Source organism: Piliocolobus tephrosceles, chromosome 5 (genome assembly GCF_002776525.5).
Source record: "Piliocolobus tephrosceles isolate RC106 chromosome 5, ASM277652v3, whole genome shotgun sequence".
NCBI lineage: Eukaryota > Metazoa > Chordata > Mammalia > Primates > Cercopithecidae > Piliocolobus > Piliocolobus tephrosceles.
The window spans coordinates 48051453-48079435 of NC_045438.1; the positions used below are offsets into that span (position 1 = coordinate 48051453).

At 38.0% G+C, this 27983-nt stretch overlaps 1 protein-coding gene across 1 annotated transcript in view; it reads left to right on the forward strand.

The window, feature by feature from the left end:
* The window catches only part of SAMD5 (sterile alpha motif domain containing 5), a 61823-nt gene extending 34780 nt beyond the window's left edge, over positions 1 to 27043 (forward strand). Inside the window, exon 2 of the mRNA XM_023188434.2 lies at positions 21417 to 27043. Within this exon, the coding sequence (XP_023044202.1) occupies positions 21417 to 21479 (63 nt within the window). The 3' untranslated portion in view covers positions 21480 to 27043. The remainder of the gene's footprint in view (positions 1 to 21416) is intronic.
* The last annotated feature ends 940 nt before the right edge of the window (positions 27044 to 27983 follow it).

Below are 27983 nucleotides of genomic sequence, written 5' to 3' on the forward strand. Positions count from 1 at the left end.
AGTTAGTTCAGCCTACGCCCAGGAATAAACAAGGACAGCTTAAAGGTTAAAAGCAAGATAAAATCAGTTAAGTTAAATCTCTTTCACTGTCTCAGTTATAATTTTGCAAAGTTAGTTTCAGGATTGGTCACCAGCAACCCTGGGTAGGCCGGACAACTGTGAGGAATGTGATTTGAAAACACTGATTGGCATCATTCTAACCATACTCCCCCATCCTAGTTTTTTTAAACCACTGAACCTACGTCTGTCCGAGGATCACAGAATGACAAAATTAAGAGTGGAAGTCATGTTCCTTCTAACTGCAAAATTCTTTTTATTGATTGAAAGCTGTTTAGTTTTATCCTTGTTTACATTAATTTGCCTAAACACACATGTTCTGATACCTAGAAACAACTTTGTAATTTAAAAATAGAGCATTTTGCCCAGCACTTTGGGAGGCCTAGACGGGCGGATCACAAGGTCAGGAGATCAAGACCATCCTGGCTAACATGGTGAAACCCCATCTCTACTAAAAAAAAATATAAAAAAAAAAAAAAAAAAAAAAAACTAGCCGGGCGCGATGGCGGGCGCCTGTAGTTCCAGCTACTCCGGAGGCTGAGGCAGGAGAATGATGTGAAACCGGGAGGCGGAGCTTGCATGAGCCGAGATCGCGCCACTGCACTCCAGCCTGGGCCGCAGAGCGAGACTCCGTCTCAAAAAAAAAAAAAAAAAAAAAAAAAATAGAGCATTTTGGTAGATCTCTCATTTCTCCTCTTGCTAGAGAAAAGTTCTTAGAGTGAGGGCAGAATTATAGAACTTAGTTGAACCTGCATAAAAGTGAGAAAATTTTAATTAAAAAGATTTACTATCAGAGTCTTCATATTGGTGTTTGTGTGGTTGGTTTATTTGCTTGACACCTACCCACATTATGCAGGATATACCGAATTGGTTATAATTACCATAATTTATAATATTTAGGTATGTATACTTGAGAAAGGACACCTTGTTCTGAAATTATGCAAAGGCTAGGTATTGAGAATTATGGACAATTTTCTTTACTACTGCAACACTAAGATACGGTCTCTAATGATGAACTTACAGTTGACAAAGACAAATCTGTGAGATATTAAATGCATAAGTTAAGTGACAGTTTGAGGCAGCAAATATGGGAAATCAGGGTGGTTATTAAATGAACTAAAGGTTCAGAATAGGGAAAATGATTTCTTCAGGATGAGGTGATCTGGGTATGCAGTCAGGTCTAGATATGAGTTGGGAGAAGGTTTGGAGGCATTGCAGGAGAGTGTAAAATGCAAGCATACATGGGAAAGGAATGTTTAAGGGAGAGCAAGCTCCTATCTTTTAAAGATAATAAGAAAGGTATGTTTAAAATTAAGATACTCACAAGAGATTAAGGCCCTTAACAGTATACTGTGAATAGAAAATTATAATGCACATAATTTATAAAGTACTTCCTAAGGTGGCACAACATTTTTATAAGAAAACTGTTGGGTTTGCAGGGCTGTAACCCCCATTGTGGACAACAGATACGTTATTGTCAAAATATAGAAAATTTGATTTTAATGAGCTGACTTGCATTGCATGATCAGTTGTATGATGTTAATAGTAAATAGTATATTTAGATATATCCATGTGAATTCTAGTATTTATGGAATATTAATCTGAAATTCTGAAAGATGCACTATCTTAGATTTTCCCACATAACCAATCATTCTTCCCAGAGTAACATTTATATAAATTTATATGTGTAGCAAAACAACTTGACTTATGGTTATCTAAAGTATTCATCAGAGGAGTATTAAGGGTTTTTAAGAAGTGGTTATTAAGTTATAAGCACTTAAACTTCTGTAGAAAGTTATATTCAGAGTATGGCCATCTCTCAGAATGGCTTGGTGGATTATCCTGTATTCATTTCTTATATTCATGCAAATAAAACTGTTGTCATAGTGTCCTTGTTACCTTTTTGCAGATTTAGCGACATACCTTTGCCATCTTTAGTAAGGAGATTCATTTATGCTGACATTGCAGGATCTGTTGTAGTCAGCTCTGATGGGTGGAGGTTTTGCAGTGGGATGGGAAGTGATGTACTACTTTATATCCTTTTGTGGCTGGTATATTCTATTTGATTTTTTACTCTATTTTTTGCATACCATTGTTTGCTGTAGAAATGTAAAATCCTGAGTGAATAAGAAACAATTCACATAATTTTGTTCCAGAACAGACGACCAAATTTGGCAGCCTAAAATACTGTTACTTATTGCTGTAGACAAAATGAACACTTTCAAAGTTAATTCTGCATAGCTGAAATTCTTTGGCAACAAAATAAATTCTGGATACTAGTAGAAAATTTATGGATTTCAATTAGAGTTTGTAGTGTGTCATAATTCCAGTTTTATATTCCATGCAGTTCAGAGTTTTGGGTTTTTAATGGGGCCAGTGCAGTAATAATAAAAATGATTCAAAATGCACCCAGTAATTACAGAGATTTGCTGTTGCGTTTGCATTAAAAGTGATGATGATTTATGCTTGGTGAAATTGTGGTCTGTGGCTCTATTTAGGGCATTCTTGCTATTAAGCTGCTTATTAGTTATGGTCAGTGATTTAAAGCTTAAGACCTACATTAGAGGGCTGTAAAATTATTTATTCTTTAATAGATAATAGTAAATTTGAAGCAGACGTTAGGTTAATTATAATCTTGTACATTAACGAATACAGATTAGTCCTTTGTCTCTTTTTAGGTCTTTTGAAATTCAAGTAAATGGAAAAATGGTTGATTGAGTTAGAGAGTTCAGTGAATTTACTTTCCGCTTCCTGGTTTGTAAATAGTTAACACCTTTTCTGAATGTTCTTGAAGAGAATTTTAACTTCTCATGGTGGCTCCTTCTCCATGCTAAACAAATGCAAGTTCTCTCAATAACCTGTCTTTGTTCCATGTTGACATTCCTTAAATTAGCTGAAAAGATCCGAGAAGGAGGCTTTTTGCCTGATTTGTCAAATCAGGGGTGGGGGTTGTGGGGGATGGAAATGTAGTTAAGGATAAGTGGACTTTAATTTGGCATTGCAGAAGGGAGTTTGTCATTATTCCTATTACTAGTAATTATGTATAATTTACATATATATGTGTATATATTTATACTCAGGTGCACACAAGCACAAATGTGTGCATGTGTGTGTGTATATATATATACATAAAACACAGACACACACATATATACATACGTAAATCAGGATTTATATACTCTTCTTTATAGTTTGTGTAAGATGGAAATCATCTAATATATAAACATCAAAGTGTATTAGGATAGGAATTTCTTGTAACATTAATTAAATTTGATATTCAAATTCCTGTGTGATGGTTGGGTGTTATGCTAAAACAAGATAAATATCTAAGAGAAAGAGACTGCGTATAAAACTGTTAAATCAAATGAGAAGATATGTGGGTATTATTCAGGATAAGGTTTGGTTTCAGGATATGGTTTAATAAGAAAATATCTGCCCCTCCTCCAACCTCCTAATTCTCAACCTTAGCATAATAAATGCTTATTTCTGGCTCTTGCAAAGTCCTTAGGGTCTGTGGAGGCTTTGTTCCATTCAGTGATTCAGTGATCCAAGCTCCCTCCATCTGGTGGCCTATCATCTCAAAACATGACCTGACCTCTTCAGGAACAAGTGAAGACTGGCTTAGGATGATTTTTAAGAGTGAGGCCTGGGCTGGGCATGGTGGCTCACGCCTGTAATCCCAGCACTTTGGGAGGCCAAGGTGGGTGGATCGCCTGAAGTCAGGAGTTCTAGACCAGCCTGATCAACATGGAGAAACCCTATCTCTACTAAAAATACAAAAATTTACTGGGTGTGGTGGCACATGCCTGTAATCCTAGCTACTCAGGAGGCTGAGGCAGGAGAATTGCTTGAACGCTGGAGGCGGAGGTTGCAGTGAGCCAGGGTCATGCCATTGCACTCCAGCCTGGGCAATAAGAGTGAGACTCTGTCTCAAAAAAAAAAAAAAAAGAAGAAGAAGAATGAGGCCTGGAAGTGACTTCTTTTATTTCTGCTTACACCCTATTGACCAGCTCTCCATCAGGTGGCCCCAACCTATCTGTAAGAGAGCCTGGGGACTAAAGCCTTTTGTGTGTGTGTGCTAAGAAAGAGGAAAACAAAATGGCATTAGATGAACACAGTGTTTTGTCCGCTGCAGTATGTAAATGCTTCTGAACTCTCTGAATATAATCATGTGAATTTACAATCAGAAAAATGCCAAAAATGCATGGCATCTTTTTAAAAATTTCATGATCTCCCCATTCCCTTCTGCCCTATGTGCTAAGAATGGGAAAGAAAAATAGTTGGTTGTATCTAGATTCATATCACTAGTGGTTTGGTACACTGTAGTTTATTCTAGTTATTCTGCCTCTTTCTTTCTTTAGAGTTGTTGATGGCCTCACCTGAGAATAACACTATACAGCTGGGCAAGGTTGGCGTTTCCCATTAGTCTGTCCCACTTTGGGTCCTGTCTTTCCATCACTGACCTCTTCCCTCTTTCCCCGGTTGAATTCTCTTCCTTTTGTGAGAATTAATGGTGCACATTCTGAAGGTGGGAAAGAGTCATTATTTAACTGTTTAACAGAACACCTCGGTTGATAAATCTAGTTACATGTTGCATTAGTTTTCTATTGCTGCATAATAAATGGCCACTAACTTAGCTCCATTTATTATCTCATAGTTCTGTGGGTGAGAATTCTGGGCAAGCCCCAAACTTGAGTGGATTCTCTGCTCAGAGTCTCAGAAAGCCAAAATTAAGGTGTCAGCCAGCCCGGGATCCTATCTGGAGGTTCTGGGAGTGGGGAATCCACTTCCAAGCTCATTTAGTTTTTTGGGAGAATTCCTTGCAGCTACAGATAGGAGATTCCCATATGCTTTGCTGGCTGTTAGCCATGGTCCGCTCTCACTCCTTTTCATGTGGCACCTTCCATCTTCAAACCAGCAATGGTGGGTTGGTTCTTTGCAAGCTTTTAATTTCTCTGACTTATTATTTTCCAGCCAGAGACATACTATGCCTTTTAAGGGCTCAAGGTATTAGATTAGGCCAACCCGAGAGAATAATCTCCCTTTTGTCATGTACTGTAAGCTCATCGTGGGAGTGCCATCTATCATATATTCACTGGCTCCACCCACACTCGAAAGGGAGGGGATTATACAAGAAGAGGAATCATTGGGGTCATTCTTAGAAATCTGTTGACTGCGTATATTTCTGCCCAAGATAGCTTAGGAAGGAAGTTTTTTCATAGAACCTGTAGTTTTGCCCAAATGCAGAATTGAAAGGCAAGAAATCTTTCTTTGTTGAAGAATTAGATACTGATAGGGGAAGAGGAGGTGGCTGAAGCTGGTGGGGAGAGAGGATGAATTTTCTTTTAAAGGCTTCTTGATATACAGAAAATACTTAAAAAGCAGCTTAATTTAGGTAATGGGCATATAAGATAGTTTACTTGCTTGATTTTCAAATTAAGAACAGCACTCATAAAATCTCATTTAATAAGTTCAGCAGGAAAAAATATAATAATAGCCAATTAAGAGAGAGATTTAGCAGGGAGTGGGAAGTAGAGAGACAGCACAGAGAGCAAAATCCATTCAGAGATCTTTATAGAGGAACAGTATCCCTTGGAGGATACTGTTGCTAACTATTATTAAAAATCAGGTTGTGATTTTACATGAGTGGTTTAATAGTTTTTGTACATGTTGCTTCCTCAGAGAGACCATCATTTCAGTACTCCAACACTCATTATCATATCACTCTCTTTCTGTCTTTCTAGAAAGTGGCAGAATTTGAAATTGTCTATGTAACATGTCTAATTGTTTATTCTCTGCTTCCCAATTTGAATACAGAATTGCGTGTTCCCTGTTAACTTTATCCCAGAATGGGAAATACAGAGAACCAAGTCCTAGTCCCAGGTCTGTCATTAACTTGCTTAGAAGTCAATTCATTTGTGATTCTGAGAACTGAACTCATCGCAACATCTATAAAATGAAGAAATGTACAGTAGAGGAATTAGATGATTTCAAATGCTTCTCCCAAAGGTATCTTCTATGCCTTTTTTTCCCTTTGGAAAATGATCTACTTAAAATGATCTGCTTTCTTGATTAGTACTTAATGTTTCTAAAAATATTGGGTGGTCATGTGCTGAAAGAAAAGATGGTGCTGTGAAGGAATTTGCACAGGATTCCCTGAAGTCAATTGTTTCTCTTACCCTTGGCTTTTTCCCTATGAAAATGAAGGCAGAGTATGATGGATTGTATTTCTCTTCTTGAAATCACCTTTCTTGCATGGCCCCTCCCTGCAGGAGTATTATGTGTCTTAACCCTTTGATCTCTGACATGCTTTGGTTAACGAAAGGTGAGTAGAAGTGATGTGTCTGTCTTCCAGGCAGAAGCTTCACAAAACTGTGCATGGTCCCCAAATTAAATCTTTTCCCTTAGTCACAATGACTGGCAGTGATCCTGGAGTGAAGAAGATGGCACAGAACCATAGCTGACCCACAGTGGATTTGTAGCATGAGTGAAAAATAAACCTTTGTTGTTGAAAGCCATTGAAATTGTGAAGTCATTTGTTACTGCAGCAGAACTGGCCCCTCCTGACTGATACACGTGGCCTGATACTTGCGTGCACCAATTCAAATCATCTTGGCCTGAATTCGTACTGCAGCTACTGCTGAGTAAACAGCTCTGCACAAGTTTCTACCAGCATCACATAGGTGCACCCTAGCAACTCATTGGTTTAGGCCTGTGCTTGTTGCTTTCGGTCCAGAGGTTCCTGTAACTTTGTCATGTACTCCCGTGGGAGCTGGCTGGGCACTCATACATGTATGAACAGGAAGTGCAAGGATATTAATGCCCATGAGACAAAACTTGACAAATGGATAATGGAAGGTGATGGATAAATGTTTCTCTCTTTGTTCTTTTTTCATGCACAGTTCTGAGATGCATTTCCTAAGGCTCCTGGAAAGATTTTACATAATAGAGCAACACATCTCCAAGTGGCCAACCCCTTCACGCATCACATGGTTTTGGGCTTTCCTTCCTTTGTTTCACTCTCTCCTTCCTTTTATTCTCTGGGATCACATTCCTCAATAAACTGTCTACATATGAGGCTTTGCCTCATGTTTTGTTTACTGGGAGAACATGACTCATCACCAGTTAGACTCTCTTTGAATTGAACCAACTTGAACATTATCCCCCACCATAGCGAATTATGTACTTCTACAGCATGGAGGATTATACTGTACATTTATAGTAACTTGCAAAACACAAACAGTTTTCTACTTAGACTGGAAGTTATTGTTAGATTTGCTGATTTAAAAATAAGTTCTCCCTTCCCCCATTAATCCTCTATCAACTGGCTATTATTAAAAAGTCAAAAATAGGCCATACGTAGTGGCTCATGCCCGTAATCCCTACACTGGGGGAGGCTAAGGCAGGAGGATCACTTGAGCCCAGGAGTTTGAAGTCATAGTGAGTTATGATCACTGCACTCTAGCCAGGGCAACAAATGAGACTCTGTCTCTCTTAAAATAAAAAAGTCAAAAAATAGCATGCTGAAGGGAAAGGGAACATTTATACTCTTTTGGTGGGAATGTAAATTAGTACAATCTGTATGGAAAACAGTACAGAGATTTCTTAAATAATTACAAATAGAACTACCATTTGATCCAGCAATGCCACTGCTGGATATTTACTCAAAGGAAAAGAAATTATTATATTAAAAGATACCTGAACTCGTATGTTTATCACAACACTATTCACAATAGCAAAGATATGGAATCAACCTAAGTATCCATCAATGGATGACTAGATTAAAAAATGTGGTATATGTACACAATGAAATACCATTCAGCCATATAAAAGAATGAAATTATGCCTTTGCAGCAATATAGATGGAACTGGTGGCCATTATGTTAAGTTAAACTATTCAGAAACAGAAAGTCAAAAACTGCATGTTCTCACTTTTAAGGTGGGGGCTAAAGAATGTGTACGAATAGACATAGAATGTGAAATAACAGACATTGGAGACTCAAAGGGGTGTGAGGTGGGAGGGGTTGAGGGATGAGAAATTACTTAATGGGAAAAATGTACATTATTGGGGTCACTGTTAGACTAAAACAGCCCAGACTTGACTACTACTCAATATATTCATGTAACAAAACTGCACTTATGCCTCTTAGATATATATATATATACACACACACACACACACACACACACAGACACTCCCATTATTAGTTCTCAGTCCATTCTGGTGCCATAACACACAGATTTTGATTGGGAGGCATCCATGTTTTTTGGCATTCAGTGATTTGTTGAGTAGCATGTTGTTAGACACAAGTTTCAAAGTGAAAACACAGTAGAGGGGTTGGGAGAGCTGCCATTCTATAATGCCTGTTGTCCTTCCACTCCAAGTTGTCAGACCACTGACAGTGCCCTGGGGGCACAGTTCAGTTGTTAGGTGCCAAGGGAAATATTGTTTTGTTTAGGAACTGAATTGGCCAAATTCTCGTTTGCGTCTGGGCTCTGTTCCCTTTTTCTCCTCATCAGTCTATTCCCTAGAAATCATAAAATTATAGCATAATAGAACCAAATCTTAAAATCATCTAGCTAACTCCCTTATTTCATAGGTCAAAAAACAAGAGGTTAAGGAAAATGATCTACTTTGTGGGGTGAAGGAGAGAAATTAAGGGGGAATGTAATTTTGGCTGTTAAGAAAATACCATTCTCTTTTAACATAATTAAGTTCTTGATTGTGATGCTCTTAAATGAACCATGAAATTCTAAGCACTTACCATGCAAGTGTGATTTTTAACTAAGCCTTTTTTTTCTACCCCCAATCTGAATGTTAAGGTGGCAGATGCATAACTAATCTTAGCTGAATCTATATTAAGAAATCAGCAAGGTGTCTTTATTTAACTTCCATGATGTGTGAATATAATGTAATGTTAAATAGCATGATTTTGCCCATTATGTCGTAAAATAAAAACAACTCCCTTAAAGTGATAGTAAAATGCAGTAATGTGAAAGGTTATTTTTTATTTGATCTCAAACAAATGAAAAGCACAGAAGAAAAGAATTGGATACCTTATTCTTAAATGTGATTCTTATATATATGTATTATATATATACACTTTAACATTTTAATTTATATATATTTAATACTTTTAAACCTGAAAAACAAAAGTCAGTGTTTGGGTTTATATTCTGTGTCACACAGAGGAAGCTCCTATCAGCAGGAGAGAGGATCTAAAATCCTTGTTATCCGAGTTTAAATTTTCTGAAAAATGTTCTTGCTCAGATATGTCTCCATGGGTCTGTATTAGTTCCAAGAAATTTGGGTCCTTTCTATTTTGTCTCTGGAATTGAGGTTCCTGCAGAAACTACAAGGGATTATCTGTGTTCTTTGCTGTTTAATGTCTTTGCTGCAATGAGTCAGATTCCTGAAGGAGTAAACAATGAAATGTTTTAAGGCTAACTGTGGGAGATTATGTGGAGGGGAAATACAGCTATTCTGAGAGAAGACATATAAAATGTTGGCCTTTTGCTTCTTGAAATAATACTGTAAAGACCTCTTGCCTGTTGTACATTAACCACTGCAGGCATGTTATATTTGAAGTTGGGATTCTGGGGTTCAACTTTTTCTCAGTTAATGAATTTTTGTTTTAATGTAATTGAATTTTCTTTAAGAACCCAGTTTCCACTTCAGAAGATACCATTCCCCTGGGAAAGTGGCTCCCAATCCAAAGAACACAGACCCTTGAGGAATTAATACAAAACTCTTGGAACCTATTTGGACACCAACAATTGTCAGTGAACATCTGCATAAATAGTGTTTTATATAAATACATTTGAAGGTATTCTTACATTTTTGGTCACTTTTTAAAGCAGTACTTTTTCTCAATCAAAGGGTAGCAGGAATATAAGAAAAGCCTAACAGTAAGGTGACTCTGTGTATGTGTTTGTGCACATGCATACATATGCCTGTGTGGGGCAGGGGTGCGGAGGGGCCATCTGTGTTTTTAAAAACAATTAAAAAGGCCTTTATGCTTTAACAAGCTGAGATCTACTATGGTAGTTATGTTCTATACAGCATGCATCACAAAGCTAAATAAAAATTTTAAAGTTAATGGCTAAACAGTGCTTAAAGCATACACATTATTCATGATTTATTCTAATAACATTTGTGGATGACTAACTTAATAATGGTGCTGAACATCCATTATGTTTTTGTTCTAAACATGTGCCTAAGTATCTATGCCTCCTTAGGGGTGGCTTTACATCACTCAGCTATTGAACTAAGATATATAATTCCATGTCTTTATATAGGATAGGTACTGGAAAAATCATCCAGACAGGTATATAGGCTTCCACTGTGCCAGATCCTGTTCTAAACAGTCTTACAGATATCAGCCCATTTAATCTTTAGGATAACCCTCTGGAATGTAGGTACTACTGTGGTTCCCATTTTGTAGATGCGGAACTGAAGCAGAGAGTGGTTAGGTTGGGTAGTATGTCCAAGGCCATCCATCCATGAAATAGCAGAGCTGGACTTTGAATCCAGAGTCTGAGCAGATCCTTTGCCCTGTCCTGCTTCCCCCAGGGAACTTCATGTCTGTCCTGGCAGGAAGGGATGGGATGACTGCTGGGGAAAACCTAGAGGCTGGCTGGTTTGCTTTGAAGTAGTATGCCTCATGTGTTCTCCACTCCCTACCCCCAACTTCCAAATTGTTTTCTCTCTTTCTGTTTCTTTCTCTCTCTCATATACAAACTCACATACCTACAACCACTCTGGACCCACTCTTGACACCATGCCATAAGGTTGGCTGAGAGGTCCTTTTATCTGGGCTTTGCTCCTAAACATTCTCCTAGGAATTGTCACTGTATAACACCCAGCATGAATGGGTAAGGTCTCCAATGCATGATAGAACTCAGTCCTATTTACATATTTTCCTGCTTTAGGTCACCCATTTAGGTTTTTTCCGAATTCATTTGGACAAAGTCAACATCTTGAGGGTTATTCAGATGACTTTGTAAGTCCGTTCTTTTAAAGCAGTTAGCAATGGTCTAACTTGAAAGCCACATCACAACATTTTTTTTTTTTTTTTTTTTCTGAGAAGTCTGAAAGTGTTCTTTTTCAGCCCTGCCAAAATTGGAGATGAGGTAATGGGATGGAAAACAGCACGGGTACCCTGGACTTCCTTGATTCTGGCTGCCACTAAACATGTGTGTTAGTCCATTCTCACACTGCTTTAAAGAACTGCTCAAGACTGGGCGATTCAAAAGGGAAAGAGCTTTAATTGACTCACAGATCTGCAGGGCTGGGGAGACCTCAGGAAACTTACAATTATGGCAGAAAGCAAAGCAAACATGTACTTTTTCACATGGTGGCAGTAAGGAGAAGTGCTGAGCAAAAGGGGGAAAAGCCCCTTATAAAACCTTCAGATTTTGCAGGAACTCGCTATCATGAGAACAGCAGTATGGGGGTAACTGCCTCCATGATTCAATTACCTTCCGCCGAGTCCCTCCCATGACACACGGGGAATTTTGGGAACTAGAATTTAAGATAAGTTTTGGGTGGGGACACAGCCAAACCATATCAACATGCATATGTGCCTGGGAAAGAATTGCTAAAGAGGATGACGGCTGTTGTCTTGCTTCCTTGCCCCTTCCGATTCATCAAGTGAGGTCATGGCCGGTGGAGGCCAGGCTTCAGTGTTTGGGGAATTGAGCTTCGTTGCCAGGAGGCCACAGGCTATTTTGATATGGCAGACTGACTGCACTCAGAATTGCTGGGTCGCTTCAAAAGCTCTGGCAAGCACAGTCTTTCAGAGAACCATGTTTTTTTCCAGGCAGAGCAGCCGTCTTTGCAACCCCCTCACCAGACTTCCTCAATGGCAGGAAGGTTCCAGACTTCTCAGTTCCTGAACGGGCTAAGTCAGATGAGAGCCAGAAGGGTGAATGTGGAGTGATTGCTAGGATGGAGCTATCATTTGAATGGGCAGAATTCTATTTCAGACTGACGACTTGGTTTGACACTTGATGCTGATTTTATGATACCTACCTTGACTTCTTGTATCCAGACGTGGTATAGAGCAATAGTTTTCAAAGTGTTGTCCCCAAGGCCCTTTCAGGGGGTCTGCAAGGTAATAATTATTTCATAACAATACTATAATGTGATGTTATTTGCCTTTTTCACTGGGAGGGCATTTGTACTGGCAGCACAAAAGCAACAGCGGATAAAAATGTTAGCGTCAAACTGTGTTAGTACTTACTGGATTCTTCACCCGTATGCACACCCACATACACCTGCCAAAAGAAGCAATTTTTCCTTAAAATAGCCTTGATGAAGCAGTAGAAATTAATGTTTATTATATCTCAACCTTTGTGTACATGATTTTGAATATTCTGTGTGACAAAATGAGAACTACTCATACAGTGCTTCTGTTGCAAATGGACATGTATGTAAATCTTGTCCCCTTGCAAACCACTTGTACTCTTGTTTGAGTTGCTGGCTCAGCTGGCTGCTTCTTCCATGTAACACCATTTTCACTTGAAAGAGCAGCTGAGAAACAAGCCATGCTTATTTCGACTTGGGTATTTGGTAGATTTCTTAAAAATAACTAAAGTGAACCTAATATTTCAAGAAACATGATTGATAGTATTTGTTGTTGATGATAAAATGTGAATGTTCAAGTGAGAACAAGAATTTCAGAAAACTTATTATTTGTCCCAGTGACCTTGATAGTTTCATACTGCCTAAAGATTTTTTTAATTAGGCTACCTTGGGTGGTGATATTAACACATGGGATTTTTAAAATATATTGAATAATGAGATGTGTTGACATTTGGAAGATCTGCATAATTCAGAAACTGAATATTTCCCAAATGACCAATACATGATACCATAAAATCATGTATGATGGAAAAAGTCAATTAAAAGTAGAAGATTGACTAAGATTTTAATGTAATAAACAGTAAGAAAAGTTGACTGATATGGTTTCAAATTTCACATGGCAAGTGACTTTTAAGAAACCATCTCTTATCAAGTTTTGCCATGGTATTAAGATGAATATCTACAATTATTTATCTGAAAAGTCTGTTCAGATACTCCGTACTTTTTCAGTGACACGTCTGTGTGAGGCCAGATTTGCTTCATATACTTCAATTAAAAACATATTGCGACAGATCAAATATAAAGAGATATAAAGAGACATACAGAGATATGCACAAAAGTAGAACAATGCCGTTCTTCTTAATTTTGGGGAGAATATATGTTTATTTTTCATAAAAATATTTGTGTTCACATGTAATGCATTTACTAGTGTTATTTTAAAATGAGTTAAACATATATTTTAAATATTTCACAGTTATAATTTAAAATACAGTACATATCAATAGTTATAACCCATAAAACAAAAGCTCTTTGGAATCTTCAGTAATTTTTAAGAATTCAAATGACTCTTAGAACCAAAACCAGAGAATGGCTGGGATACAACATTGCAGTGTTTCTCAAGTTTCTGAGAAACATAGTATTGTTATGGAGGTTTCTAAGCTGTCATGAAATTACAAAAAGTTTCCCAGGTTGGGAATAGTGACTTTTCATTATGTCTTTAAATACATCAGAGACAATTACTTAAATATTTTTATCTTTAAAATGAAAACTTCGTAGAGCTTTCATTTGTAGAGCATGTGTATGCTTATATCACACATTAAACTCTCATTCTTCAATAACTGATATAAAAACAAAAATACTGGCAATTATTTTCAATTTTAATTTATCAGAAATAAATTATATCTACAACGATGGTATGTTATTTTTAGAGCAATGCTTGGAAGTGGCCACTAAAACCTTCTTTCTTGTCTTGCAATTTAAAATAAGTCACAAATATTCAAGTAAATAATAAATAAACCCGTGGATATTTTGAGTAAAAGAAAAATAGTAGTTCTATATGTTGACTATTTTCTATTTTTGATGCTATAACCAATAGTTAAATCTCAGTCTGCGTATTAATATACATGGAGTCAACATATAAACATATAGTTTTTTTATGTATTTTAACAAATCATATTTTTCATACATAATTTAAACAGTTTGCATCATTTATTGAATAGGAAGAAATCAAACTTTTTCATTATGACATTAAATATAACTAAGCATCATGCATAACATTTTATATTCTGAATAAAAATAAAATAACTTTTGTCTAAAATCACCTTTGTGTCTATCACCAAAAGCAATTAAGGGATTAAAAAAATATTTCTAATGGCATTTAAAATTCTGTGTTTCCTGCAAAGGAGCCCATGTTTTCTAGGGCTTCTGTAACAAAATAACACCAACAAACAACAGAAGTTTGTTTTCTCACAGGTCACAGCCGGAAGTCTGAAATCAAGGTGTCAGCAAGGTCATGCTGCCTCCAGAGCCTCTAGGGGAGACTTTCCTTGTCTTTTCCAGCTTCCCGTGGCTTCTGGCATTCCTTGGCTCGTGGCTGCACCACTCCACTCTCTGCTTCCACTTTCACCTGGCCCCTTGTTGGTGTGTCCCTGTGTCCTCTCCTCTCCTTTCCTTATGAGAACACCAGGGATTGGATTCAGGGCCCACCCTAAATCCAGGATGATTTCATCTTGAGATCCTTAACTAAGAACATCTGCAGAGACTCTATTTCCAAATAAGATCACATTCTGAGGTTCCAGGTGGATGTGAATTTTGGCAGGGGGATGCTATTCAACCATTACAGTTTCCCAATAAAAAATGATTGGAGAGCATGGAAGTAGTTTTAATAAAGTGAGATTTGCTGTTGCACAGAACCACCCTGCCACTGATTAGCAGTTTGACCCTGGCGGGTTGTCTACACTTTAAAGCCTCAGATTCTTCACTTATAAAGTTGAATCTAGGATCACCATCACATTGGCTTGTGGTAAGAAGTAAAGGTGATTATGTAAAAGTGTACATTCTCATCACAGTCCCCGGGAGGTAGGCACAGAGGGAGTTCACACAGTAAATGTTACCAGCCGTTTGCTGCTGTTGCTGGGGCAGGCAGGTAATAATAATCATAGTATGTTCTATAAGCACACTGTCATGGCAATTATATTGGTGATAACTGAAGTATGAGTTAGCAGATTAATGTTAATGGTGATTTCAAAGACAATTAGTATACAATAATAGATGATTTTCCTGTGGAGCAGGTTGATGAGAGAGAGAGGCAGAAGGAGAGAGAGAATGAGAACCTTAAGTGAGCAGCCCAGGAGCCTGGTGAGAGCCAGGCAACAGAAGCATTGTATCCAAAAACCCACCATATTTTAAAGAACTGCAGTAGAGGCCAGACACTGGCATTCAGCACACTCCAGTATTTATGGCTATTTCTGTTCTGGGCTTGTGTTGCATAATTATAAAGCCTGTGTCTTGATCACATTTTCGATGGTATTTGGAGGACCTGAATCACAAGACAGAGAAAAAATCTAAAGGCACCTATCACTGTGATTCCAGTCAATCCAATCTAAACCTGCCCTCAGCTGTCAAATTGATTTCCTGTCACAGTTCTCTTGGTGGCTATTTTCAAATCTCTCCCTTGTCCTCCTAGAAACTCTGCCCTTACCCCTCTCATGGGCTCTTCTGCAGGTAGCCTTGGCCTGTCAGAACTGAGAAGCGGTCCACAGCACACTCCCGCCCTCCCTCCTTCTCCCACTGACCTCCAAATGTGTGGGCCCACTGACCCATCTGTCTTCATTCCTTCTGATTTTGATGAGAAATTACCCCTCTCCCCTTTAAGACTAACTCCCTCCTTATCTACTCCGACCCAAGTGATAATTATGGTTCATAATTATCCCTTTGTTTTTTGCATTTAGTCTGTCTCCATGGAATCCTTCTGCTCCATGTGTAAATATGCCCAAGCTCCCTCTTTGTTCTTAAAATCACTGTCCTTTCCAACTACCAAATACGTCCTTAATCGTTCCATTGAACTTCTTGAAAGAGTGGTGACCTTGCCCCCGCTTCTTGTTGTGATCAGCTGTTAATTATTAAACAGTGGTTGAAAGTACAGTACAAAATTCCCAACAGTTAGAGTCCCAGTCATTTCTTCCTGACTGAGATAAGGCATGTCCCTGACTCCAGGCGGTAAGGCGGCGCTAGCCTCAGAAGCAGCTGTCTCTGGACGCTGCCGCCTGCAGACCACAGCCCTGTGGGTTGTTCTTTTGTGTAGGAAGTTGGCATTCTCAGAAGTGTCAGTGATGGGTACAGCAAAGTACTTTTAAGAAAGTAGGGAATTTGCATAGCTATGCAGTTGGAAAAATTATAAAATCGGTTAATGCCCCAGGATAGCATAAACAAAGAGGCTTTGTTTTTTAAACACTGAATTTGTTTCTGATAGTTTCTTCCTGAAGAAAAAGCCATAGGAAAATGTCCAGCCAGCCTCTCTACTATACTTTCCGTTTGCTGAAAGCTGCAGAAAAGTCCTGAATGAAGGTTAGAACTTGTGTGGCCCTGAAGAGGCAGCGAGAAGCCCTGAATTTTTCTATGGGAAGTAGAGAAAATAACTTCACTTACCAAGGACACACCTCTGATGAAGACAGGACAGTGAGAAGAGTTTATAAATTAGGATGGCATTTAAATATTTGCTTCTAAAATCGGAAAAAAAAAAAAAAGAAAATACATGTAGATCATAATGTGGATCATTTTGGAGTAGGCCAAACATTTTTCTCTTCTATAGAATCTTAGATAATGTACCCTAGAAGACTTATCTTTAAATAGAAAAATACCATATTGGGACACATGTGTATGCCAGCTATTTGTATAACCTAACATTGCATCCTTCAGTCGTCTGGGGTTCGGGAGCCAACCTGAGCCTTCCCCAGTGTAGAAGCCGAAGAGGAGATGCTTAGAGGAAAGATGATCGTTAAGACACATATGGGCTCTGTGAACATATGTTGATCATGTTTTCTTTATTGTATAGGCAATAAAGACTATCTGACTTTCTAGACTAAACTTTTCTAAAAGGAATTTAGTTTAGTGAAAAATTTTGGTGAAAATTATAGTAGGGATGATTCAATCAATCAGCAGTAGTAGTGGCTGACATTACATATAATGCTCCTATAGGAGATATGAACAAATGTAAAATGTGGGGGTTTTGTCCTTGGAGAAATTTACAGTTACACTGAGGCTATATTTAACTGTTCTCTCTCCACACAAATTCCCACCTTTCTTGGTCCTATAGTAATAGCCAGTGTGACATAGCTGAATGTTGGAAAACTGAAGTTGAGTTCTGTCATGAGGTCAAAAAATCTTGTGTCTTGTCACCAACCACCCAAAGACTCTGCTTAGTGCCCCTGTGTTACCCAGAAGGATGGAAAGCAGCAATCCTACCATCATCAATTTTTTTGTTACACAGTTGTCTCCCAAATTGTATGCAAATTTCACATACTATTAATATACAGTCACCAGTTATATTTCTTCAGCAACCAAATATGGAAAATGTGTGTCAACTGGTTCTACAGCTGCAATTGAGCTATATCCTTTAGAATAATGTCACAATAGAGAAGTGACTTCTGAATGGTGTTTAGCCTGCATATCACTCTGATTGCCTTTAATTAGGGTGAAAATCACAAGCTAAAAAGAGTCACAGACTTGAAGTCACTTAAAAATCAGAGTAATCAACTGAGAAAAAAATGCAATCTCATAAATCTTAATTTTTAACCATAGGATAATAGTTTCTTCCTTCAATAAATAACTTTTACTGCCTCTCCCTGCTTCTCAGATTAGAATTCTAACACTGATAGGAGATTTGGCATAGGAGAACTGCCTAGCCTCTGAAATGAAGGGCCCCTCAAACCCTGTAAAAGCCTAGAACAAATGAAACTGCGAAAGTCACAACCCAAGAATTAGGTTTGGGTGGCTTGAATGTAAAAACTCCCTGATTGAGAGTGATCTCAAAGTCAAAGGGGGAGAATAGACCAACTGTGATGTAAACATTTTAGCAGTGTTCTCCTAGAAATAGGGAGATAATAATTTGGCACACTACAAAGAAACTTCTGGCAATCACTTTAGAAAACAACAGTAACAAAACCTTATCTTTAAAAATGAAAAACGTTAGGGGTGTTAAGACACCAAAATATAACTTGGTATTCCTGCAGTGGTTGGCTTTCATGAATTTATTTATTTATTTGTTTGTTTGTTTGTTTATTTATTTATTTATTTATTTATTTTTGAGACGGAGTCTTACTTTGTTGCCAGGCTGGAGTGCAGTGGCACGATCTCGGCTCACTGCAACCTCCAGCTCCCAGGTTCAAGTGATTTTCCTGCCTCAGCTTCCTGAGTAGCTGGGATTACAGGCACACACCACCACGCCCAGCTAATTTTTGTATTTTTAATAGGGACAGGGTTTCTCCATTTTGGCCAGGATGGTCTCAGTCTCCTGTCCTACCTTGTGATCTGCCCGCCTCGGCCTCCCAAAGTGCTGGGATTACAGGCGTGAGCCACTGTGCCCAGCCAGCTTTCATGAATTTTAAGAAGGGATCAATGCCTTTCATGATTTTTAAGTCAACCTAGTATGATGACCGAGAAAGAAGACTGTGAACACATGTGACTAGATTATTTTTCTTGGTGGAGTAAAGAAAGAGCTTTAATTTTCTTCATAGCGGTGTGCCTGAGAATTTAGGGGGAAAATGAAATATGAGAAATGTGTGATACATATGGGAACAGCTCTGTGAAATGCATATTCGTCTGTAAGAGTTATCTTCAGCAGTTACCTCCTTCAAGCTTGTCAGAATTTTAAAACTGTTCATTTCTGTTCCACTCAAAGAGTGAGATCTATCAAGACCAGCCTCTGGAGTGCCACAATGTGATTAGCCAGAAAAGAATGAAGGCACATTCGGCACAGGGAAATCACCGACGTGTCCTATGGTCATGAAGCAACATGTGCTCCACTAATTATTGTTCTCTGTGACTGCTCTCACGTCTTGAAACTCTCCATGACCCATTGTGGAAATCCTGTTCATCTGCCCCTCAGCCTCTCCCCCAAAGAATGAAAAATAGCAGATTGCAAGGCTGGACTTGTCTAATGAATGTGATTTGTTTTTGTGGAACCAAAGGCATGAGAGGTTTTGGAGGCTGTTAGTTTGACACTAGATTTGTGAAATGACTTCATGGTTCACACCGTTGGATGAGTTTAATAGGCAGGGTGTCTTTGCTTGCTAGATGATAATCCGTCCAAAGGCATTTTCTTTGTTTTTCTATGTTTCTAGAGCAAAGAGACCTTTGAAGGTAGGCAGGATCATGTCTCTGACTTCAGGCAGAAGTCTGTTGAACATGGGGCAGACATGGAATCTTGCATTATAATGAGAATGTCCTCAAGATACAGCAGACTCCCTCTGTGGCCTTTTCTTTTCCTGGAAGTAGTCTTGCTGCCATCTGAGTGACCCCTAACGCTATAACCTAAGGCTTTTCCTGGATTTTTTTCTGACACAAATAGCTAGTTTTCTTGTACTCTATAGTAAATGCAATTTTTGGTGTTAACGCCTTTTATGTATTCATTTATTAGAGCATTAAAAACCAAAGTGTTGGCCAGGCACAATGGCTCACGCCTGTAATCCCAGCACTTTGGGAGGCCGAGGAGGGTGGATCACAAGGTCAGAAGATCGAGACCATCCTGGCTAATACGGTGAAACACTGTCTTTACTAAAAATACAAAAAATTAGCCAGGCGTGGTGGCAGACGCCTGTGGTCCCAGCTTCTTGGGAGGCTGAGGCAGGAGAATAGCGTGAACCCAGGAGGCGGAGCTTGCAGTGAGCCGAGATCGCACTACTGTACTCCAGCCTGGGTGACAAAACGAGACTCCATCTCAAAAAAAAAAAAAAAAAAAACAAAGTGTTACCTTCTTTATATTCAGGTAACTTCCCTTCTCTACAGAATTTTCCCTCACTCCTCCTCCCTCCCCGCAAAAGCCCAACAACTTGGTTTGTTCAGATAGGTTGAAGATTACTTTTTTTGCAGTTTATAACAAGAGCTGATGTTTAATAGAGGTGTTGGGTTCGATATGGGTTTATTTTGGCGACTATTTGAACATATTAATTAGTGGTAACATATCATTACTTAGTATTACAGCAAAATAGCTTGATTCTCTGGAGAAAGAAACTTCGCGAGCCTGGATAGTAATACTTTCCATCTATTTAGATGTGATTGCCTGATGGTGCCACCCAAACTAATTAATAATGACATATTAGCTAACATATTGCCGTCAGCAGGTGGCTGTTTGAGCAGGGGTGAAAATGGCAGGTGCTACAACAAATTGCTGTACCCTAGAGAAATGTACAGAATTCTTCTTTTAAAGAGTCTTGATGATGTCTGCAATATGATTTTTATTTTTTGGGCGCTTACAAGGCTTGGAGAGGTTGGAGAGATAGAGACTAGAAAAGCAAAACTAAAGAAAGGAGAACAAAATTGATTTAACCTTTTCCAATAGTTTTCCAATTCAATAAGCAAGTGGTTGGATCTAAGCAGCACAAAATTCCCAGGAAAGACTCAGGCATCCTTCTTCTTCCTTCCAACTTTCCTTTTCTTCCTCTTGTTTGTCCATCTAGATCTGTCAAGGGATTGTGGGCACACAGCAGAGCCCTGACAGACGGGCAGTGCAATGTAATCTACTGCTGCTTTTCAATTTCAGAGGGATAATTGTGACAATGAAGGAGTTAAAACTGTCAACAACTATCAGAGCTTGGAGATAATTAGTGTAATATAAACCCAAGAACTTTGATGGCAAAGACCACACAGCAAATGAATTCGACTAGGTTGCTGCTTTGTAAGAAATACTTAATTAACCTCTTTCCAGCTCACATGCAACTATGGTTTTTATATGCCTATGTGAAAAAGTTACTGTTTATACATACAGATGATAATGATTAAATATGATTGTGAATCATTTTTACTTTGGAAGATGCATTTCGAATTAGCACTTGCAGCTACAAGCTGAATAGATAAGTGCTCTTCCAGCATGAGATAGGTTGCCTTTGGAATGTCTCACAATGTATTGACTGTTGCTGTAGTACTAACGTTGCTAACATGTAGTACTGAGTAGTGTGACTTAGGATGAACTATTATAAGGTATATTTTATCTAACCTTTTTTTTTTTTAAGTTTCCACCTCTTAGAAGGAAAATAAAGTAGACCTTTTTAAACAAAATATAGGCTTGACAAGGATAAAATACATTCTTTGTTAATTAGCTTGAAAGAGAAAATTGATAGATAACAAGCAAAAACTCTTAGGGCTGTTCTTCAAAAGTCCATGTGGTAAGCAGAAAGAGACAAGTATGACTTAAAAATAGGAGCAGAAATCCACGATGGACTAGGGGAAGAATGGGTAAAGGAGAACTTCAATAACCCAGATATGTTCAAATCCACAGGTCCCAATGGCTGGCATCCTAGAGTACTTAATGAATTGGCCGAAGTCATCACAGAACCGCTAGATATCATTTTTGAGACCTCGTGGAGGACTGATGAGGTGCCTGAAGACTGGAAAAGGGCATATTTAGAACCTTCTTTCAAAAAGGGAAATGGATGATGACCCTGGAAATACTCATCAGCTTAACTTTTTGCTTGGACAATTTCTGGAATAATCAACTTAGTAAACTGGGTAACTGGCTTATAGCAGCTAGAAATAAGGCAGTGAACTATCACACATAAAGAAGTACTGAGTTCATTTTTTAAGAAGATATCATTATGAGATACAGTCCTATGCATTTCTTGGCATTCTCCCTTCCATTCTTAATGAAAACAGATGAGGTTGGCTAAGGCATTTGAGTCATAACTTACTTTAAGTACAATATAACAAAAAGGTAGATTTCTGATATTAAGTAGTAATTATATTATTTCCAATTTTGCTTTTAATTTGAGAACAGTAGCTTTAATTTTTATATTCTAGTATACATTCTACTTCATTTCATATAGGACCATGTTTTCATAAGATAAGATACATAATTCTACGTAGAATAGTTTGGTGAAGGAATTCTTATTTTAAGGTGCTTTTATATAGTTATTTTGTATATTGGTACAATGATAAAGCTGATGAATTAAGGAACATTACCAAGGGAAGACAATTTCTTCTACCTTCTCTTTTTAAATTTAATCTGGCTGAGGTTTAGTATTAGGACTAATAAAAGTGTCTTGCTCTGACTTGTATCAAGCAAGAGCCAGCTATTTTACTTCATAGCTAGTTTCTTGCACTCTATGGAGACTGCCAGGGTCACAGACCACAGCCTGTTCTGAGCTGCAGTGCTTTATCCCACCTTGCTCTTCAGGCTTCTGACTTCAGGCCTGTGAAGGCCAGGAGGTGGGCAGTGGCAGTGGCCTGAGGAGTCCTGTAGAACTACGGCCAAAAAAGAGAGTAGATTGAGGTGGGGGGAGGAAATTAAGATGAATCTAGAATTGTTCTAATTCTTATTGTTCTTGTGTTTGGATGCTCGTAGTTTTATTTTATTTTATTTTTTTATTTTTTTGAGACAGAGTTGCTCTGTCACCCAGGCTGGAGTGCAGTGGCACGATCTTGGCTCACTGCAACCTTTGCCTCCCAGATTTAAGGAATTCTCCTGCCTCAGCCTCTTGGTAGCTGGGATTATAGGCACGTACCACCACACTCAGCTAATTTTTTTGTATTTTTAGTAGAGACGGGGTTTCACCATGTTGGCCAGGCTGGTCTCAAACTCCTGGCCTCAAGTGATCCACCCACCTTGGCCTCCAGTAATGCTGGAATTACAGGCGTGAGCCACCACACCCGGCCTGGATGCTGGGAGTTTTATTTTCTGCTTAGAAAATGCAACCATGTTGATGGGACCAAAAACTTAGTTGAAAGAAGCCATGGCAAAAGATGTTGACATGCAGCAGGCTCCTGAGGCTGTCAATTTTTGAGAGCTCCCAAGTAGTACTGCATTACGGAATCTACTACTTAGAAGTACGTACAAGATGTAAGTTCCTATCAGCATTGTCATGGTAAGAAGAATAAGAAACTCTCAAAGGGAAAGAAACTTACATTCACTTTTTCTTGGTCCATTTTGGTTCCTAAGAATAGATAGGCAATTAAGAGGGATATTAGGTTTCTAAGGGCAATTTTAATACAATACTGCTTTAAAAATCTGAAGTTTAAATAGTTTAGCTATTTCTATAGGTTAATTCAGGCACGAGTAAAATCAGTCTCATTATTATATACAAATGTAAGGAAATTGAATTTTAAAAGCATGTATAGGTTGTCCTTAAACTATACAAAAGCTTGTAGTTTCATAAGGATTATATTTCAGTCAACCTTTCATCTTTTTTTTTTTTCCAAATGAACTAGGGTCTTTAAAATTCCTAAGATAGATTCTTTTAAGTGGTAGGGGAGTCTGTATAGATTACAGATATAATTTATTGTGATAACAAATGGCTTCCTGTTTGACCTCATTTCCAGGTGTTGCGTCTGTGGCCGATTTATTTCACAGATGTACATTTGCATGCACTTGTTGAACTTTGCTAGAAAGAATGTAAGTTTTGAAAAATCTATTACTTTCACTGTGGCCATTATGAGGCAATCTACTGCAATGGAAAAAGGGTTCCTTGGTCATTTCAAGTTTTATTTTCTATTTGAGTAATATCTAACTTCAATTAATTTGCCAAGTTTAAACCTTTCTGTGTCTGCTGTTAGAATTTAAAAATAACAATGCTCTACTTAAAGTAAGAGTCACAGTCAGCAAAAAAGCCAGTGGATTTTTTAAAAGACATCTTAGTTAAAGCTAGAGGAAGAAAACTTTCAAATAAGTGAGAAGTATTGAAGGACGCCCATGAATTCCTTTGCATTAAAATCAAGATGAGGTAAGACGTAAAATATAAGAGAAAGGAATTATTTTTACAGTGAATTATATCTGGAGACAATTAGTCTTAGGAGGAGTATTTTTTTCAGTGTTTTTTTTTTTTGTTTTTATCTAAACACCAATAATATATTTAACTTTTGAATATAAAAGAAGTAGCAATTGACTAAGAATAAATATGTTATAAAAACTAGAGTATTGTCTTGATTTGCATTTCCTAGAGCATTAAAAGAGACTAATTATAGACTTTTACTTGATAATATTGAGGAGTTTGGAGGGTCATAACAAAATTTTCTTTAGTTCATCTTAAAATTTAGGGAGGTAAAAAACGATTTTATTCACATGAAAGATTTCTTGGCATAGCGAAGGCATAATGTTAAGGGCTCTTTCCTTACCCATGTGGGAGCCGAACCAGTAATTGTGGGAAAAACTGAATTTATAGCAACAAAAGATAGTAGTTTCTCAACCTGGAGCATTCAAGCAGTTTCTCAGTTCAGAGGTATTTGTAGCATCTTGTTGTTGTGCAATAAACAATGACAACAATAAGCATTGAGTCTGCACTTCGGAGTTACTCAAGTCTTAGTTTAAATTCTAAAATTATTCCAGTAGTATTTTCCTGTGGTGAATCTGTTAAGGATGTAAGCTATACTGTAGCTTGGGGAATCATCTTGAGCAGTTATGAAACTCATTAAAGCTTCTTTTCCCTTGTCTGTAAAATGGGAAAAATAAATACCTCTATAGTTCTTAAGAGGCTTAAGAGTTTTACACCCACATACAGTCCTTGGCTCAGTGCTAGGCGTGTAGCAGGTGCTGAATGCCTCTCTCCCTTCCCTTCTTTACTCTCAGTTGTCTTATTTCTTCTTATGTAGAAGAGATTACCTTAAAGCTGACTAGAAAACTCAGACATAAATTGACATTTCCTTATCATTGCCTGAAACCCACTGAATAAGTCCCCTTTGATTTCTCTAAGGAAGGATAAAAATGGCTACAGTACTGGCTCATCATAGCAGTTCAGTAAATGTTTATTGATTGAATGAAAAGAATTTGATTTAAGGAAACAATAACACTCCATCCTGGGCAAAAGAGCAAGACCCCGTCTCGAAGCAAGACAAAACAAAACAAAACAGCAAATTCATAGAGGACGGCAGTTTCAAGTCTGGGGAAATAGTCACATAGACAGATACGAAGGTATTTCATTAGCTTTCTTCTTTTTATGGCAGCTTCAGATTGACAAATTTGATGTACAAATGAGTGAGTGGCATATGTATATTTTCCTCTGATTTTATGACTGATTTACAAATTAGGAGTGCAAATGGGCTATTCCCTGATAGCATCTTCTGGGAAGAATCCAGCCAAGATACAAAGCAGATGATGGTGGATTGGCAAACTCTTTTCTATGAAAAGAAAAACCAAATGTACCAAGGACTGGAAAGCACCTGCTTGAAAATTGATATGAGCATGTCTGAATTTTTCTTTTATAAGAGCCTGAGTATTGTTAACAGCTCACTTGCACGGGGGTTGAAAAATAACAACAAAAAAAAAAGTTAACGTAATTAAAATGCTTGGACAAAACATTTGCTTTATATAGATTCTTATATGTAATATTCAATTAGGTATCAAAATAGGTTCAGGCAGGTGGAAGAGTTCTGAATTTTCAAGGCAAATAAGGCATACAGGGTGGAACATTGCATCTACGGATGAATAAGAGAAATAAGTGAAAGTCTGATCCTACACTGCCAATTCTCAGACCGAGTACAAAGTGTTAGGAATTTTTTATATCAACTGACATCTTGTGCTTAGAGTAAAGCCATATAGATACACACATATTTACTTTATTAAATCAAATTGTGCAGAGCAGAGCAAATCCATTAGCTTTCTCTTTTAAAGTTTTCTAATTTTACTCTTATTAACTCCCTCAGTTGTCATCAATTACATATTCCTACATCAGATATTTTACACTATCAGAATCTTTGATTAAAAAATCATCTTCAGCTTTACATTATTAATCTCTGAGGAGATAAATAACTTTCTAGTCCATGATCATTAATCACTACTATTTTAGATATTTCCATAAAAGGCTTAAAGGGAAAAAATAATGGTAGGTACTTCAGAAAAAAATGGTGGGGCATGGTGGCTCACGCCTGTAATTCCAGCACTTTGGGAGGCCGGGGTGGGCAGATGATTTGAGGTGAGGAGTTTGAGACCAGCCTGGCCAACATGGTGAAACCCTGTGTCTGCTAAAAATACAACAAAATTAGCTGGGTGTGGTGGTGTGCGCTGTAATCCCAGCTACTAAGGCAGGAGAATGGCTTGAACCCAGGAGGTGGAGGTTGCAGTGAGCTGAGAACGCACCACTGCACTCCAACCTGGGCAACAGAGTGAGACTCTGTCTAAAAAAAAAAAAAAGAAAAGAAAAGAAGAAATGAAGAACATAACTTTTCTACTTATCAAATAGATAATTTTTTAAAATTGTTTAAACTCCTGGAAATTAAGTGTTATTTTTTATTACTGCAGTTGAGAGATACCTTTTAACAGAGGAAAACGAGAGGCTAAATTCCATGTTTAGAACTAAGCAGTATTTTTTTTCTTAACAATTTTGCCAAAATTTCTTCCACCCGACCAAAAGGAAGTACATCTACAATAAATCTACTTCTAAATATTATTTAAGATGGGAAATGTGTTTTATAGGTATATTCTCTATAATACCCTTAATTAGTTGAATTATCCCTTATCATTCCAAAAATGAAATGCTGTGTTAAATATCTCCAGGGCAAAGTGGTATGTTGACTGGGACAAACGTTAGAAATTGTATTGTTCATTGCAGTTGTTGTCCTGTTCCCCAAGCTTGTCAGTGTTTAGAGATACTATTTGGGTTATTAAAGCCATTGTTCATAGAAAATTTCTGCCCCTACAGAAGTGTGTGCATGGGCCTTGGAAAATCTACATGTGTATATCTGAGTAGCCAAGCACAGATTCACTCTAATTGAAAGCAGCAGTTTGGTTTTGTAAATGTAATTGCAACTGACACTTTCTTTTTCTTTTCAGTTATTATTATTTTTTAAAAGGATGTTATGAGAAGGCACTATGAAAAGCCTAATTGGAACAACATTATGAACCATGTAATGTATGCCCATGCACATGGTGATTTGCAAACATATGTCCGCTCTTCAATAAATGTTACGGCTTTCACAGCGGTTCCGCCTTGGCCTCTTTTGTCATCTTCCACATTTTGATGAATGCGATGGAGTTTGTGCATTGTTTAAATTGACAATATGTAAATGTTTATGGTACTATAGCATTATGGTCAGCATGGAAAATCAGAGTTCTAACTGGAAAGAAAGAAAAAAGTGGCTCTTCCCACACTGCACACCAAAGTGAAATAAATCCATTTTATGAGCTGGGATTCTTTGGTATGGTTGTTACATAGGAGTATGTTGTAGCCTTCTCTTGTATGATTCTGTGCCAGTCATGGCAGCTCACCACGGTGGGAGATGGGATGGTGGGGGCTGTCGGGTGGTAATAGGGGCCGTGTATGGAGTTTCTGTACCTGTGTTTCTGCTGTGGTTCCCGCAGCCCCTGAATCTCCATCACCTGGAATGTGTTGTGATTCACCTCCAGATAAGCAGTATTTCAGTGGTCATTCATTAGACACAGAGTACTGGATTCGAATCCCAGCCTTACTACTTTCTGGCTTCAGGACCTTTGGCAAGTGGACTAACTACTGTGCATGCTTAACACAGTCACCAGTTCCCAGACATTAATTTGAAGACGTTTTATCACAGTGTTTTGGGTTTTATAGAAATGTCATCATGTGCGACGATTTCATGATGGTGCTTATTGTTTTTCCCACTGGATACAAGATGAGGAGAAAGTAAATATAAAGAAAAAACAAGTATGGTAAATATTAGGAGGAATATGTACGAATTTGAATTTTAGAAATGAAAAGGACCTTAGGGATAACCTAGTCTGATTCATAAATTGTGTAGTTAAGAGACTAACGTGCCAGGAATTTGTGGCCTGTCCATGATAACACCCCAGGTTGGTGGCAGACGATTGGCATTCTTCCATCTCCTTGAATCCTGGCTTTTGTCTGATGTCAAATCCTGGGAAGTATACCTAAAGCGTTCTGTGGCT